Genomic DNA, 18429 nt, shown 5'->3' with positions numbered 1-18429 from the left:
CCTACGTCCCGCCGGCGGGACCACGTGACCACTTTCTCAAAACATTACAGCCATATGTGCGCATGCTCCACAATCACGTTTCCCGACAATATACACATCAAATTAAACCTCAGAGTCTCCTCTTTCCGATGATATAAACCTTTTTGACCTGCAGCAACCACCGCGTTGACACAAAGAGCTTTTTGTACAGAAAAGCAAAATGTTAAAATCCTACTTTTCTTACTGTTTAAGGCTCTCTGCAGCTCAAACATCGTTCATTCCTCACCAGCTTGGTCTCATTCTGTCCGGACACAACCAGTGAACATAATCCAGTAAAATCCATCTTGTTTGTACTATTTATCACATATATTTATTATTTGTATAATACTATACTATACTATACAATTATATCATAATTACGTTTTTAATTATTATTATACATGCCACTGTATTTTGTATATATTTATTACTTATAATAATTCTTTATTTATTGATACTATTTATATTTCTCATATATCCACAGCGTTCCTGCCTCAACAGTGCAATATATTTATTCTACTGTTTGGCTAACTGTACATACTTCCTACTGGCTCCTTTGTAAATACATGCATATATTCACATTTGTCTTTCTATACTTTACTTTTTATACTTCTGCACCACTAGAGTTGTCTTTTAATTTCGTTGTACCTTGTGTATGATGACAATAAAAATAATTCTATTCTATTCTATTCTATTCTATTTTGGGATAGTTTTGGAGCATAAAAACACGGCAACACGTACAGAAAAGAGAAAATACACAACAGAGGAAGTCGTGGAGGCTTCACAAGTCGAGACAGCAGCTGCCCCGATGCTTTCTTCAAGCAGAGGCTGTTATAACGAGCGGCTCACAGAAAACAAGTGAGTGTCGTCGTGCTAAGAATATGTGCACAGTTTGAGTTATACACTAAATATACAGTTTGCAGTGTTTGTTGTTAGTGTGAATTGTAAATATATATTTAAACTTGCCCATAGCACTTGTTTTGATATGGTCTTATCATAGCTTTTTATGAAAAATATACATCATATTTCGTTTATATGATGAAATATGAATTTCTATAACTAATAGAGTGACTCTGTGTCCAGATATGGATTCTTCTGGGTATAAACTTTCAATAGAGCCCTCGCTGATATCTGTAGGTTCAAGCATTCAACAGATTTTGCACTTTTTCCTGACATGTTCAGTGGCGTCCAATTTGGATAGATGTGGATAAAAAAAAGTCCCTCAATAACACGCATGAACATACCAGTATAAAAATCATTGTCAAATTATCAGTTGTACAGATATTGTTTTCAAACTTAATACTTCTTGAAAATTTAAGATCTAACAGAGTTTTTACTGTAAGTTGCTTGTAAAAACACATTATTTTAATATTATATTACACTTGATTCGATCTGGATTTGTACATAACAAACTGAATGATTAGTCTTATACCAGTATTTAAACATTTTTCTAAGAATTTGTACATAAAATTGTAAATTAAAACAAATATACAAATTCAGACTTCCAGGGGTTTATATGTCAGAAACCTTTGGAACCAATTATTTCAGTTCACTTGCTGTATCACTGTTCTTCTTTAGAACACAGATTGTATGTTTAGTTTCACTGCATCTCATCGTCATTCTGCTGCAGGTTTCTATTTCTTTTAACCTATTACAGTCGTATTGGGTGAAGCTCATGGACGGATGTTGTTCTTCGTTAATGATAAAAATCATCCAAATCCTCAGCAAACTAGAAACTTGCAGCGTGTAGGTTGTTGCTGGGAGGCTATTGTTGTTTCGCGCAGTGATTTTCAAAAAAAAAAAGTGTAGAAAGCAACAGCAGAGGAGCAAGCTGGGTGGAAGTGACCTACATCTGGTGAGTCAGAGAAGCTGTAAATTAAAAAGATGGATGCCGTCTCCGGGTCCGAATAATAAAGCACCACACACCTGCATTCTTTCTAATGGCCAGCAGGGGGCGACTCCTCTGGTTGCAAAACAAAGTCAGATTGTGTAGAGGTCAACGAGAAAATGACTTCTTTCAAGATTTGTTAAATCATGAGTTTATGGTCTAAATCACAAGTTTCAAGTCTTTTTAAACACAGCAGGATATAAATTTAGCAAATTATGGTCCCATGTAGAGTAAAACCGACGATAAAGCAGAGTTTTTCTTCAGCCCACCTGGTGATTAACGCATTGGAACTGTCACAGTGGCTCGATTATGTTTGATTTTTCCAACACACTTGAATAAGAAACGTGACGCGAGAGGCTTTAACTTTTTGCAATCTGCAACTTCACCACTAGATGCCACTAAATCCTGCACACTGGACCTTTAATATGCAACTAACAACACAATTCATCGTCGTTTCTGCTCCTGAAAGTTGTTTTTGTCGACACTCTCGACTCTTTTAGTGCATCACTTGTGATTCTCAAGTCAGATTGACTTCACTGTGGCTGCGTCCGTCGTACAGCTTCTGTTTCAGTAACGAATTAATGCAATATCACAGGTTGCTATTTTTGCAGAGTTCGAGCAGAGCGGTGGGAAAGCTCGAGTTGCAGCAAAAGGGTGCACCAAGAAAGAGGAGCTACTTCATAGATCCGCTCGTTGTTTAAGAAGAGCTATTTTAAGGTAGGAAGGGATTATTTTCTGAATGTGCAACCACTTTTTTAGAGAGGGAGTTTCAGCCAAAAAACACGGCAGTCAGACACATGTTTAGTTTGCACTGAGAATCGACCCACCAGCAGTTTGAGGAGCCAGAAGCGTGACTTGTAGTAGCAGGTCTTGAAGGGGTTGATGAGGAAGAGCAGCATGAAGCCGTAGAGGATGAGGGGGTTGATCTGCATGGGGAGGTAGGTGTACTCCGAGTACAGGCAGGACAGGATGCTGAGACACCACAGCACGCCGAGGAAGCCGGCAATCTGCAGCAGAACAACACGATTAACAAGAAAACCCGAATAAAACCCTTAGCGGACAGGATGGTGTGATTTCTGCTGAATGCAATCTTAATTTACATGATAATCTCTGAATATGGATTACCCCTGTGACTCAGCAGCCTCGATCGCTCCCAGTGCATATTTTTAAAAATCCCATCAAAGTTTATTTTCCTAAAAACAATGCAACAGAAACAGCGCGTCACCTCAAACAGGTGTTGGTGCGAGAGGTTGTTTCTCGGGTTGATCTCGAAGATGAGGACGTGGTTGACTCCGGCCTGCCTCCATCCGTATGTGTTGATGCCCAGCAGGAAGAGGAACTGGATCAACAGGAAGCCGCCGCGGTAGATCCGCACCAGAGGCCACACGTTCTCGTAGCGGACGAACACGGCACCTGGTCAGACGCACCGCATTCGCATTGTTCTGCTTTTTAGGGATGAAATCTGCAACAGTATAAACGGATTGGAGCGTCGATGCGACTTACCGGTGAGAACGAAGGCGATGGCGAGGATGATGAAGAAGCCGCAGTAGAGGCCGACGCGGAAGGTGGTCCAGGCCAAGGCAGGCTGGAACAGGAAGAAGGGAACAAGGAGGGAAAACGATTTATTAATCCCACAGTGGGGGGATATGAAGGGTCACAGCAGCAAAAATGTAAGAAACTAAAATATGACAGTAAAAATGTCACACAACATAAAACCTACAGCCAGACACCTGAGAGATTTTTTAATTTAATTTAACCTTTGATCTCCACATTAAAACTCAGTTTCTTTTGTATCTGAATAAGCTTTGCTAAATCAGTGTCTTTTTTTATTCTTTTATTCTTAAAATAATTTTTAGTGGGGTTGTTCTTACATAATTTGTTATCTTCTGTTTGTGTCTAATTGACTTTTTTTTTTAAACTTTATTTATCTCATTTATTCATTTTATACTATTTTCCCTTTATTTATTTACTTTTATAAGTATCTATTTTATTTATTTACTGCCACTATTATTGTCATTATTATTATAATTATTATTATTATTACTTCTAGCCTTGTCTGATTTGTTTATTCCACTCTCTAATTAAATATGGCATTTTTTGGTTAAATTTATTTTTTTAAATTTAAATATTATTTTTTTTATTTTATCTGGTGTTGTCGTATGGATTGATTTTAAAAATCGTTTTGACACATTTAACTTTATTTCTTTAATTTTCATTTTCTAGTCTTTTCTCCTTCTGTTTGTTTTATTATTAGTAGAGCATAGAAAAAAGACTGGAGAGGCAAAACTGGAGATAAACTTAAATAAAATAAAATAAAATAAAATAAAAATACCTAATAATAAAACCTAACAATAGTTTTAATAATAACAAAACACTACTACGAATAGTAATATTACCGTTTTAATAGTACCTTTTATCATAATTAATAAAAGTTGTCATCATTATTAGTGGTTGTAGTTCAGATTGTCCACATTCCTCTGGATGTAGAAATGTCAACATTGCACATATCATTGATCCTTTCATGCGTAGAAATACCGATAGAGAAGAATTAACACAGATTTGATCTACGTTGTAGAAGAACTGATTTTGCACAGTTTTAAAACGTATAAAATATTCATGACTAAGCTGATTTACTAACAATCTCTACTGTTTATGAACATTTAGTGTTTGTTTTTTTTTCGGCCACTTGAGCTCCTTTTTAATCTGCTCGATATGATTCAATACAAAAACGTGCAGCGATCACAAATCACACTCGAAGTCGGACTTGACGGTAATTAATGCAGTAATAACAGCAGACGTAACGCCGGTGGGGGGGCGAGGTGCCACCAGCCTCGATTATTCCTGACTGATGTCCTGCCTGGACAACAATGGAAAGGCACTTAGAAAATCAATGCTCTGATGGTTTCCTCGCTCCGTCCGTTTCTCTCGTGATGAAGCTCCTACCTTTGTTTTTAATCTGTGTTCACCACCAGCTAAATACCATAATCACTGTTAGCTGCTGGGATGTTCTCCGGCACAGAGGCCCGATCGGTTCTTTTCATTTAGGTGCAAGAAAAACATACATCCACGCCTAAACATTGAATAGAACAGTTCTCGTTGACGTCAGTAATGTATTTTCTGTCTGTTAATGGGATAACAGTTGGTCGCACCGTTAACATTCATGAATATAAGGAATAATTTTAGATGCACCTCTGACCAGCGCAGCAGCACCAACTATGACTACAGTAATAAACATTTCATTAAATTATGTCCTTTAATTCTAACAAAGGGACGTAGGGATGTGTTATACAGCTTAATGAAATGATAATCAAGGAGTAGAAATCACAAAATCTGCGAGCCAGTGAGGTTGTTGGATATCGTCTCGGTGAAGTCGGTGGACAGGATCGTGTTGTCAGACATCCAGAGCCGTCTGAAATGCATTTTTAGACCACAGATGTTGGGGCTGTGGACATTAGAGTTTCTGTAGCTTTCTCTTGTCACCTGTGGTATTTAAATAAAGCTGCATTTTAAGGTGGACTTTTACGGTTATCGGTGTGCTGGTCACAATATTTAATCAGTGTGTTTTAAAACCACAACGGTGTGAATAAACTCAACGGTCGAGAATTAAACTGTTGGCTAAACTTTTTCCCAACAGAACAACAGTAATAAGAGTAAAAAAAAAGAGAAACGTCAGAAAACAAGACAGTTTGCAAGCTGCCTTTACATTTTGTTTCAGTGCGTTTTATCAGTTTTTTCATTTTTGAATGTTTGCAGCCTCCTGATGAGGGACATTAGTCGTCACTGGATTTGAAAAGCAAAGCTCCCTGATCGACTTCCAGTGTGATCGGCCGACCTGAGCTGCCCCCAGCGGAGGAACTCTCAGCCTCTTCATGGCCCTCTGACGGTCGCCTCCCTCCAGCTCTGTGGTCACCAGCGTCTGCACACAAACACAGCAGAGGTTTAGTTGCCTGTTGACCTGTTTTACATTCATTTCTCGGTTTTATGTCTGTGTGAACGCGAGCGGCCACCTCCGTCTCGGTAATGAGCTGCGTGATCTTCTTGCAGGTGTAGAACGGCGCCACCTCCACGTGAGCCACCCGCCAGTCGGCGCCGCGAGGAGTGTCCAGGATCTTGTCATGCTTCTTCAGGATCTTACGGAAACCGGTGAAGTTCAGGTTCTGCGGAAGACAACGAGGATTCAAACACCAGAAAACACAGACTTTGTTGAAGCAACGCTGCGTCTGAGGAAGCCTGAGCGCTACCTGGTAGTTCTGGAGCAGGATGAGGCTGAGGTAGAACTCGCTGAAGGCTAGCTTCAGGTCCTTGATGTTGTGGTGTTTGCAGCGCTCCTCCTGCGACAGGTGGAACATGGTCTTGCGTTTCCGCAGGCCGGGCGGAGCGTTGCTTTCCCGCTGAGCGTCCAGCGACGACTGCAGCTCGTTCTGCAGAGTCGCAAACCGCCGCTGGGCCTCGGCGAGCTTTTCTGCAGACGGGGAGATGAGAGGAGGGAGTTAAAAGAAGTTTTTCAGTGCTTTTTGATACCCACACTTAAAGAGGCCGTACTGTTTTAACCGCTGTCTACATCACTGACGATTATCATTCAGAAGCTACATCCGACGTAGTTTAACACATGAATCTTGGTTGAGTCCTCTCCTACTGATATTTTCAGAACCAAAAATGATCATGTATATAAAGCATGACCCACATATTTGTTGTTAATTGGTTACTTCACTTATTTAAGGTCCCGTATTGTTCCCTTTTTTTGGCAAATGCATGGAAATCCCACATGCCCCAACGTGTGTCTTTTAATTTATCAGCTCAAAACACCATGAAGATGGTTCATTTCACCATGACTGTATGATTCCTGGTTTTATTCCAGTTCTACATGGGCTGCATTAGTGTCTGGAGCTTTTTAAATGCTGCTGTCTCCGCCTCCTTCAGGAAGAAGACTCCCTCTGTCACGCCATCGCCGCCGTTGTGAGTGAGCGTGTGAGACCAGGATTTCTATAGTTTGTTAAGTGGTCATCGTGCATGGAAATGTCTAAAACATTCTCAGCACGGTCGTCGTCTTTAACTCCTGTGTTTGGTGAGTTTATCAGACGATGTTGTGGTGCATGGAGTCATGATGGTCACTTCAGTCAGTATTTCATCCTCATTTTTTAACCTTTATTTATCCAGGTAGGTTAATTAAGAACCAGTGAGGACATAAAGAGAGAAGAAAGAAAAAGAAAACAAACAAACAAAAAACAGACAATACAATCATAAACAGTGACACATAACAGAATGAAAACAGAATTCAGAGAGCAGGAGAGACGCTAACGGACGTAGACGGCAGGTTGAACTGAAGCACAGCATGAAAACAAACACTCAGTCCTTGTTTACTGGTTTGAATTAAAGTTTCCACCAGTTCCTCAGAATGTCCCCCAATGTCAAAGTTCTCACAGATCTCCGCCCATCGAAGCTAATGTTAGCCACATTAGCCACACAATGTGCTAACACTAAGAATTCTTCTATTGCTGCAGGGACACAGCGATCAAACATATAAGTAATCCGCTGAGTGTTTAGTTCCTCAGATGCTGGGAGTGCATGAAGACTCTCGTGTTCACTCTTGCAGCCAACATCTGGTGAACTTTGCTCGTAGCTTAAAGTTTGCAGAAGCAGCTGTAGAAAGCAGATACACCTGGTGGACCAACTGGGTCAGCAGCAGTGAGCTGGATTACTGGTTCCTGGTGGTACGAAGCATTTCAGTCAAATTGTTGCTGCTTTGTAAAATCTGGGAGGTGTCCAGATGTGGGCAGAAGTAAATGTCCAAACATCTTAACAACCACCAAAAAAAAAGGCTTTTCACCATACGGCTTCTTTACAGCAACATATTTTTGAACAAGCGCTAATTAGCACAAACATTTCCTGGTTTCGTTCTGATGGAGGCAGCGGACGGGTTTCCATAACGAGCTAACCTCCTCTCTCTCTCCTCCGCTCAGTTCCAGGAAACGTGGAGACTCTCCGGCTGACTGAGGAACCATTATGTGGGTCAGATGTAGGTTAATACATCCAGAGAGGCTCAGCGGGAGCGGAGGGGAGGGTGGATGGACGGCAACCTGTGTTTCATTGGCGTATCTCGTCGTCCTGCATGCTTTACGACTGAGATTAGCTCCATTATTCATGGCGGTCTGAAGTCATCCCCAGTCGCAGTCAGTTAGCGGCGAACGCTTTTGCTTTGTCTGAATCTTTTCAAACTCTGCTCAGAGTAAACACCGGCTGACAGTTGTAGCTCTCTGGGAGAATATCTAACTGCATATTTTCTGACAGACGTAAGTGAAGCTTCAGTTAGATTTCCACTGTGCAGTAGTGTCGCATATGATAAAACCAATAACAGTTTAAGCCCTGAGTCAGACGTGCTGCATGATACAGATTCTAAACCGGTTTAATTTGCAGTTTTGATTTGAGCTGTTAGTTTAATCCAGCACAGAAGCACCACCGAGCTGCTGATGTCAGTCCTGTCTTTATTTATTCATTATAAATGCTGCTATCTAACTCTTCTTTTCATTGTTCTAGTTTATTTCTTTTGTTTATACACAGACAGCTAAGAGTCAAATTCCTCCTTTGCTTGCACAAACCTGGCCAGTGAAGCTGATTCTGATTCATTCATGAGCAAACTCAGTGGGTTTTAGTGTGTGTTCAGGCTGACTGGAACATTTTTCCGTCCCACTGTGGCTTTTTAGCTCATCAACAAAGTCATCATTTGCTGCTGGTCGCATGTTTTCTCGCTGTAATAACACAGTCCAACTATAGAAACCAACCGTGTGCCCATGACTTGCAGAAACCACTAAACGCTCTGACTGTGCTGTTTCCTCACAGCGCTGCATGCGGCCTGATAACAAACTCAATTATGTTTGGTTTGAAAAGCCCTCTGCCAGCCTGACAGTCGGGGAAACCGAGGCTCCGCTTCGTCTTGTCCTTAAGCGAGAGAGGCGGCTCTTGTGAGTTCTCACCGGTGACTTTCACGCTTTGTTGCTCCGACACACTCCCACACACACTCTCCCACACACACACACATTGTCCAGACGTCACGCTACCTGCCACAGCGCCTCCCTGACGTCTACATTCACAGCCATCCTGCTACTGGACTTCTGTCACAACAACGCTCCACTGAGCGGGAGGCGTGAGAAAGTCACGACCCCGACTGTCTGCTACACGTAGGTCCAGATTAGATCTGAGGTCTGCAGCAGAGGACGAGAACAGTTCGTCTGTGTGGGACTAATGAGCCGGAAACAGACAGGTGTTGATGGTTTACATTTCCACTGCTGGGGGGGGGTTAAGTGGAATATGCCATAAAAAAAAAAATCAACCGGTTCCTCCAACCTGTCCCCGCAAGAATCAGCTGATTTTTTAATAAATTAAATGAAGCCATGCAAAGATTTTCCTTCGTACTTTGAATATTTTAGAGTTACAGGATCATGAAGTCCATAAAAGGTGGGTTGAAATTTCACAGTTTTTGATTCGAGTTGGTTTTTCCGACATTCTTGAGCCTCATAACTTCATAAGACATGAAAACACTGAAAACGTGCCTACATCAGAACATAGTTTTGCCACAAAGTGAATCGTGTCTAGAAGATGATCCTGGTGTCAAATGTTGGTCCAAATGATCCTTTCATTGTCTAGAACTAGTTCTGACCAACCACCATCACACATGAGCCTTGAACGTTTACCCAGAATGCACTTGTTAAAGTTTTCTCTGGTGAATTATGAGAAAACAGAAACACATCCAGGGTACTAATGATTGTTTCTATGACTCTATGTTATTATACTGCTGCAGTTTGACTGTTCAAACTACGATACATCCCATAATACTGACGCTCACAGCTGGTTATCGAAGAAATAATGCTGAACAGCAAAATGAGATTTAGTCTTTAGATCGTGACTCCTGGAGTGAATGTGAAACTGATCTGGTTGCAGTTTTCAGCCCTGACAATATCGTGTGTTTATCTGCTGCACAGATGCAGTTATGAGGCTCAGAAATGATGGAAAATATTCACAGAATGAGGAAAAAACTTTGCATGACTTCAGCAAATACACTGATGTAAAAAAAAACAAACCCAGCTGATTGTGAGGAGGTCAGGCGGAACTTCTGGCAGATTTATTTGATTTTTATAAGGAATGATAAAACAGAATTGCATCCGTCAGAACTCTTAGCATCAATATTATGGGATGTATCATAGTTTTGGCCATAAAACTGCAGCAGTGTAATGACACAGAGTCATCACTGGTACCCTGGATGTGTTTCTGGTTTCTGGTAATTCACCAGAGAAGACTCTAACAAGTGCATTCTGGGTAAACTTTCAAGGCTCATGTGTGATGGTGGTTGGTCAGAACAAGTTCTAGACAATGAAAGGATCATTTTGACCCACATTTGACACCAGGATCATCTTCTAGACACGATTCATTCTGTGGTAAAATGTGTTTTTCGTGAAAATGTCACATTTCTCCTGCACTTATGAAGATATGATGATATGAAAAAGCTCATAGTGACCCACCACTGTGTACTTTAGGGGCCTGTAACTCTAACAATATAAAGAGTATGAAGGTTAAACATTCCACGGATTCACTAAACACATCAAAGTTGTTGTATATTTTTTTAAAATCAGCTGATTTTAACGTGGATTTGTTTTGGTTTTATACAGAACGACCCTTTAGTTCCTCCTCAGCTTCCAGATAAAGATGCTGTGAAACGGTGTCGAAATGCAGCAGCGTTCTGCGAACTTGGCAAAAGCCTCGGTTTCTTTTTGGTGTGTGTTTAACCCCGCGGTGATGAAAGTGTCGTCCAACAGGCTGGATTTTAGCGCAATGCAGCAGCGCGGCTCGGAAAGGTCAAGGACCCCTTTCAGAGGCGGGAAGAGCTCTGTGGAGGCAAGCGTCTTATGTAAAGTCAGCGCACGATTTATCTCCAATCGCCGGCTTTTTTAAACCACCACCAGCACACGGTGACGGACATCAGATGAAGCTGCCCGTCCGACTCCTTTTTCTTCTTTTCTTTTTGCTTCTCCCTGCTGCGCGCGGCGGATAAACAAGACGTTGATGTTTTCATTTAACCTCACAGCTCCGTCTGCTGAAGGCCACGCCGCCTGGAACACTGATGTGAAGCGACTGTGCTGCTGTCGACAGGCCGACACGAGTCACAGGAAGCTCTGAGACGATTGGAAACGACACCTAAATGGCTGCTTGGCTCCACTGTGCTCTGTTGTTTCACTTCTTGCAGATAAATAGGTTGTTGTGGTTTAGATTTTGCAAACAAAGTGGCATTAGCTCAGCTGCCCTTTCAAAATAAAACGTCATTATCTGCAGCGGGTAGTGGATCAAGGGTCTACGTAACGAGGCCTGTTCTCTCTTCTGGCTTCCGAGACTGCTGTTAAAGGAAAAACAACTCAAGAGATTCAAAGTTGCTTCAGCGCTGCAGTAAATCAGCCTCCTGCTAACAAGGTCCGCCGTGATTTATACCCAGTTTGTGTGCCGCTGCTGCCATAAATCTGCCAGTAATATCCCATCATTACGAGCTGGAACAATCTTTCCAGCCAACCTTGGCCCTCTGCTGACCCGCCGAGGCTGCAGTTTCACAGACGACCTGCAGAGGAAGCACCGGATGCCTCGCACTTGGAGCTGAAGTTCAAGACTACAAACCGCCTTCTGGTACCAAGAACACCAGAATATATCATGTCTCGTGTTACACCCAACTCACATTCTCCCGCCGCTCCCTGAAATACACTCGGACACGCTGCTCCGCCGGCTGCTTCAGGCAAACGGAGTAGACGCAACGTCACTCGGCACCGGAATAGTTTCTGCACGTCACAACTTAAACTGCACACAAACCGCAGCAGCAGATTACGGTTTGCACAAAATATTATTACACACAACCTGTAATCTGGTTAAAGCTGCAGTAAGTTAATCTGTGATGAGGCCCAGAGTTCATTTATAGACGAAGGAAGCATTTTTTAAAATTAAATTACGGCGATATTGCTGAACGTCGGCCAATACAGCAGCTCAACCGCCACAGTATAGATGATCTGATTCCCTCTGATTGAGTTTGACTTCATAAGCTCTCCATCGATTATTAGCTCGAGTGTAAACAAATACCTGAATAGAACGTGTTGATTTTCAGAAGCTCCTTCTCGCAGGTCTGGAAAAACCTCTCCTCGAACTTGGCGTAGTATCTCTTCACCGTGTCTTCGTCTGTCACTGGAAACAGAAGGAACAGAGAGATGGTTGTTAGCTTTATTAGCAGCACAAATTAGAAAGTTGATTTATAAAGCGAGAGGTGCTGAATGGTGAAGCTTTACAACAACCACAGCAGTGCTCAAAATGTCAGGAAGCTACAGACACTAGAATCACGCTTCTTGATGTTAACACATGAAGGTAATCCACACCACGGCTGCAGGATAAATATTCTAATTTAATGATTTAGGTTATTTTCTTGGGTTGTGTTGGCATAATAACGCTGCATGAGCTTAATACTGTGTGTAATCTAATTAAGATTACTGCATTACTTGGTTTAACCTCGTAAGACTCTAGTTTGATATGCATTTTTTAAATTTCTCTTTGCTATTTGATCTGATTAAATAGCAAAGAGAAATAAAAAAAAAAATTAATAAATAAAGTACACAAAATTAAAGTATGAAAAAATATATGAACGTATTTTTAAAAATAAATAAACTACAATAATAAAATAATAAAAAATAAAATTAATAAAAATATAATGTAATAAATATCTAATAAAAATATATGAAAATATTTTAAAATCAATAAATTACAATAATAAAATAATAAATAAAAAATAAATAAAAATAAAAAATATAATGTAAATAAAATATATATTAAAAATATATGAAAACAGTAAAAAATAAATAAATAAATTACAATAATAAAACAATAAATAATTAAAATAAATAAATAAATAAAAATAAAAAATATAACTACGAATTTTAAAAAAACAACAAAACAAAACACTGTGGTAATATAACCTAAAACTAAAACCTTAAAACTAAATTTAGATTGAGGTAACTTAATGATAACTTAATTTTTCTGCACCTTGACGTCAGAACTTCAAGTCTCCTCTCCAACCTACTAAACATTTAACTAACTTTATGTTTTTAAAACGCAGCAGCTTCAAACCTTATGTTCATAATTACAGGAAATAGCACTTGTCACATTAAAATATTAAGCGTACCAACCTAATCTTTATGAAAACATGTTGATGCTGCTAATAAAGAAAAACACCTTCAACTTTTCTAACTCAGTGAAGTTTGTTGGTTGAACATATCGTCCATAGAAGTTGTCAGCACTCAAAAAGATCATTGCGGTCGTTTTTCTTCATGAGCCAAAACATAATTTCTTAGAGCGTAATGTTGTGAAAACTTATAGAAAATAAACAGTTAAATGACTAAAATAATACTGCAACAGAGATGTTCTCTTAGTTTTGAGTGTAAATCTTCTCTGAGTTAACAGTAAATGTGCATTAACGAACATTTATTACAGCTTATGTGACCGCCATGATACTAAAGTTGACAAATCCACAAATATGCAATAAAACAATCTCCTAACTTCTGATGTTTGCTGTGAGTTCCCAGAGAGAAACATGCAGGAGTCTGTTTTGTCTGTTTATTCGACACCTATCGTGTGAGTTCACCACCTGAGCGATCGTCCAAAACCTCAGGATGTTCCTTTAAGGTTCCTCAGCTCCGAGCCAAACAGACATCCATTCAGAGTTACAATTAGATCAACAGCTTCCTCCCGTCTCTCTTCTGTCTGACTGAACCCTGCACGTCTTTTTCAGGACCAGTCAATTCAATCAGCATCGACGCTCCGTCTCAAATGATGCTGGGCCTCGTTCGCAGCAGGTCACCCAACACCTGACGGAGCTGAAAACGCAGCCAATGACCGGCTGCTGTACAAACCAGCAGACACGCAACGATCAGGCAGGAAGTTCTTGTAGCATTGCAGCATGATTCTTAAATTCATTTTCTCCTCATCAGTCTACACTCAATCCTCAAAAGAGAATTTTAAAATGAAAAACTGAAATATCACTCAGACCCTTGACTCAGCTGAAGCACCTTGGCGGCTACGTCTTCTTGGCTACGACCTGTCAAACTTCCTGACTTCAGGGACTTTCTGCCGCTCTTCTCTGCAGATCATGTCAACCTTTGTTGGGTTGGCAGGGATGGTTGTTGTTGGTCATTTCCAGGTCTTCGCTCACAGAGTTGGACCGGAGCCTCTCCTCCGTCTTGGATGTCTGGGCCTGAACTTTTGATCTGTGTCCAGAGAACTCTGAAGCAAGATAACTGCGTTTTCTGTATTCAGCTGTCCTTCAATCTTTAGCAGTTTTCCTGCTCTAGCTGTTGAAAAACACCCCAACGGCATGATGCTGCCTCCACCATGCTTTACTGCTGACGTGGCGTTAGACAGGTGATGGAAAGTGACTGGTTTCCACTGGATGTGACGCTCAGAACTGAGACCAAACAGTTCACTGTTGGTTTCATCAGATCAGAGAATCTTGTTCTAATGCGTCTTTCATTGAGGAGAAGCTTCTGATTGGCTGAAGCCCAAATCGCTGCAGTAACTCAGGATCTCTGAAGTTCTTGGTCAACCCTCCCACCGAAGTCCCGTCTGATCGTTTTGTCAGTTTTTCCATTTTAAAGAAATGCAAAAAGCTTCTAACCTACGACCAGAAGAATGAGTTTCCTCTGTTGGGTAGCTGGTTTAGTGGTTGGGTGAAGAGCTCAGACACCCCGAAGTTGGAGGCTAAAGGAGCCGGCTGAGGTGGTTTGGGCTTCTGATTAGGACGTCTCCTGTGCCATGAGAAGGTTTTCAGGTGAACTGGGAGGAGACACTGGAGTCGACCCAGAACTTTCTGCATGGATTACATATCTCTTCTGGCCTGGAAATGGCTTTGGATCGCTCAGGAGGAGCCGGAAAACATTGCCGAGGACAAGAACGTCTGGAACGACCTGCTTAGTATTCAACCACCACGACCTGACTCTGAATAAGGAGGAAAAAATGAACACAAAAGTGGATGCTTTCACTTTATGAGGTACTGAGAGTGGACGGATGAGGGGGAAAAGTTAACTTAAACAATTTTAGAACAATGCTGCAAGATAACGATGTGCGAAAGACGTATAATAATATTTTCTGAATGCACCACAAACTGCACAAACACTGTTGTTTGTGCAGGAATTCGTGACTAAAATTACCCTAAAATGCCAAAACAGCGACAAACCACCACAAAGGCAACCAGGTGGAACACAATCATTCAGCTGCTCATCACGCAAGAAATAATCTGAGAAACAGTCATATTCATCACAGGTACGTAAATGTCAACGGCAGGAGTTCATTCCAAGCAGGATAAATGTGTGTTTTGCTGGATAGAGCAGCTACAGCATCAGATCCAAAGGCGACACGGCTTCGTAAACAGTAGCTGTTATATAAAGTGTGCCTCGGCTGGTATATAATCGAGAGACTTTCTACTCGACATAGTAGTAATAAGAATGAAATGCCCCGGGCAGCAGTCTGTCAATATCACTGCTCTACTCACACTCACACACATCTGCAGCAGGAGTGGATAAGATTGTGATGAAAAGGTGAAAACGGCAGCTTGGAAGTCGAACAGCTTTACAAGGAAAATAAAGAAAAAAAGAACTGTGAAGATAATCAATTATGAGTTAATTAAAGTGTGTTTGGTGTTGCTGAGCTGAAAGTAAACTGTACAAAGAGAAATCCTGTGGAGCAAAGGAAAAGAACATTTCCTACAGCTGCTTGGAAAACACACCTCCTGTTCATAAGAGCTTCAGTCGAACACGCAAAACAAGACCGGTACAGTAACGACAACAGCTGAAAAAGACAGCTGACGTTAGGAAGGAATATGTAGTTTGCATGTGTAGTAGTTTGCAAAGAGGAGGAGAAAGAGGAGAAAGCGCTGAAGGAAGCAGCTGTTGCAGCAGCAGATGGTGGCACAGACAGAAACTTACGATTAAAAAGATGCAAAAAGCAGATTAAACTTTATGAAGAAGAAGTCTAGTCTGCATATCTGTTGGGATGTGTCGTTCGTAGGTGTAAGAAAAGAGGAAGATGCACACGAAGGAAGTTTAGGAAAACATTAAATCTGCTAAAATGTGCAACAGTTAAAGAAAAACAAGACAGAAAATGAAGCCCAGCCGCCACCGCCCTGCTGCAGCCGATGGATGGATGGAGGGATGGAGGGATGCTTGAACTGCTGACTGATCGGCTGGCTGCTGTTAGCGGTTAGCTGAGTGACGGATCACCAGGCCGGCTGGAGGCCCTCGACACAAAGACTAATGATCCAACACGCTCCTTCAGTCAGACCTGCAGGCAATCGGCACACCGAGCTGAGATGTGATTCAAAGTAAAAGGTTATGCTGCTAATGAACACTCTGCATGAAGCAGCAGTAAAGAACGGGACGGAGGGGAAAAGACAGAGTGAACTGTGGATCATTTAGCATCTAAACTTTGGGTTTAAAACAGACCCGATATACCCAGAACCATACCGTCAATTCTGTTACAACCTCAAAATCTTTATCTTTAGGATCCCACATTGTGAAAATCAGTTTTTTTTCATGTGTTTCCGGCTGTTATGAACTTGAAAGTGTGAAGTCAAAGCTGTTCAGATGTGAAAATGTGAGAATTTTACCACAACGTACCAGCTGACGAACCAATAGTCGTCCAGCTCTAACTCTGTGTAGCTCCGCCCCCTCACTGCTTCCAGGTGAACCAATCAGAGCGAGCAGCTGCCTCTCAGTCCACCAGGTTAATCTACTTCCTACAGCTGCTTCTGCTAAACTCTGAAATGTCTGAACCACCAGCAAAGTTCACCAAAGGCTCTGCTGTTGGCTGCAAGAGTGAACACAAGCGTGTTCATGCACTCCTAGCATGTGAAGAACTGAACACCCAGTCGATTGCTGTTATTATTGGTAGCAATGTCCCCACAACAACAGGAAAGTCAGCTGCTGTGTCGTTTTTGTCTGAGCTGTCAATCAGACACAGAGACAGTCTACTTCCTGAAGGGGGCGGAGCCAGCAGCAGCTCAGTTGCATTTAAAGCTACAGACACTGAAACATCCCGTTTAGAACAGAACTAAAACCAGGAGTTATGCAGTCCCACTGAAGTTAATCATCTTTGTGGTGTTTTGAGCTGTGAAAGTGAAAGACATTCTGGGGACATGACTTTCAATGATTTGCTGAAAAATGGCAAAATATTGGACCTTTAATTAGAGAAATCTTCTCTCAAAAGCGTCTGATCTGGACCACCTGTTTGCTCTGGGGGCTTTGGGAATTTCTCCCGATGCATAATACATTAAACTGCACTATAATGTCAAATTACCTGAGTTACCTGATGATCTTTTATCAGAGACAGAATATTTTAACAGAATTTTCCCTACATGTCAGGTGGCATTTGATCCTACCACGTGCAGCATTCATTAAAAACAAAAAACAGGAAATGTCAGGAGCATTATACGTAATTTCATCATATAATTGATATGAAACCGTATTCTGATAGATTCTGAGTTCTTATAGATATTACACACTGATAAAAACATGTTAATTAACCATTTTAGTTGTGAAAACGTCTATAATTAGTCAACATATCTCTCATTTAATAAAATAAAATGTGGAAAATTACAGAACCAATATTAATTTTTCTGTTTTCACTAACTGTATGTACGTTTAGAAATAGATATTTATAGTATTAAACTGAATTTCATCTAATGTATAAAAATAAATTATTATTTGTAAAATTACAATGAATTTACAAATTAATTTTAACAGTCAGAAAATGGCACTTTTCTTAAAAAAAAAATTTGTGGATATTAAAAGCAACATGATTATATTATTTCACATTTGACATGTAAATTCAGTATGTTTTTTGTAATTGTATTGATTTTTATGTACCTAAATGAGGCAAAAATTTAAAAAAATCTGAAAAATAAAAAGGAAAAGTATCTCAAAATGATGCTATTTTTACAGTGCTGTACTCTGACGGTGTTTTTCAGTGTCCAGCGCTGACTCACATGTCCAGAGATGTTCCACAGGACTGTACATTCTGTGAAATCTTCTCCCACCTGTTCGCCGGCTGACAGAGTGTGTCGGTGGAGCGGCTCTACATGAAAGCCTCGATGGGTTTTCAGGTAGGAGGTCATGAGATGAAGCTGCACTTGTGTCTTTGTGCTTCCCGCTGACCTGCTGCATGCAGCAGCAGCAGCAGCAGCGCGTCGGTGTCGGAGCGTATCTGCACACAGGACATGCACACGGCTCTTTATGTTCACATATTGACTCGGCGTGTAAGAACAAAGGCAGCCAGAGTTCATCTTTGAATCCAGGCCCACAGCTGCTGAGGCTTCGCTAACATCTCTGCTGCTGCTGAAGCAACTCTTCCTCCTACATCCCCACGCTGCTTCAACACCTCATAGCTTCACTGTTTATCTGCCTCTAAAAATTAACCATATTACAGAGGAAACGCAATAAAAACCTAATTAGAGGAACAGA

The 18429-nt window shown here is 41.0% G+C and overlaps 1 protein-coding gene across 1 annotated transcript; it reads right to left on the bottom strand.

Moving 5' to 3' along the window:
• Positions 1-2733: 2733 nt before the first annotated feature.
• On the bottom strand, positions 2734-12115 carry LOC103374578 (xenotropic and polytropic retrovirus receptor 1 homolog; the record flags this gene model as incomplete). The annotated part of the gene is made up of 7 exons (XM_008304686.1): positions 2734-2913; positions 3132-3319; positions 3410-3491; positions 5739-5822; positions 5914-6063; positions 6148-6368; positions 12014-12115. Coding segments are annotated over 7 exons (1007 nt in total), but the record flags the coding sequence as incomplete, so codon positions are not given.
• Between the last annotated feature and the right edge of the window lie 6314 nt (positions 12116-18429).

The sequence above is a fragment of the Stegastes partitus genome, unplaced genomic scaffold (genome assembly GCF_000690725.1).
Source record: "Stegastes partitus isolate 25-593 unplaced genomic scaffold, Stegastes_partitus-1.0.2 Scaffold2289, whole genome shotgun sequence".
Classification (NCBI taxonomy): Eukaryota; Metazoa; Chordata; class Actinopteri; family Pomacentridae; genus Stegastes; species Stegastes partitus.
The sequence above is the reverse complement of the archived record's forward strand: the minus strand, read 5'-3'. Positions and strand labels throughout refer to the sequence as shown.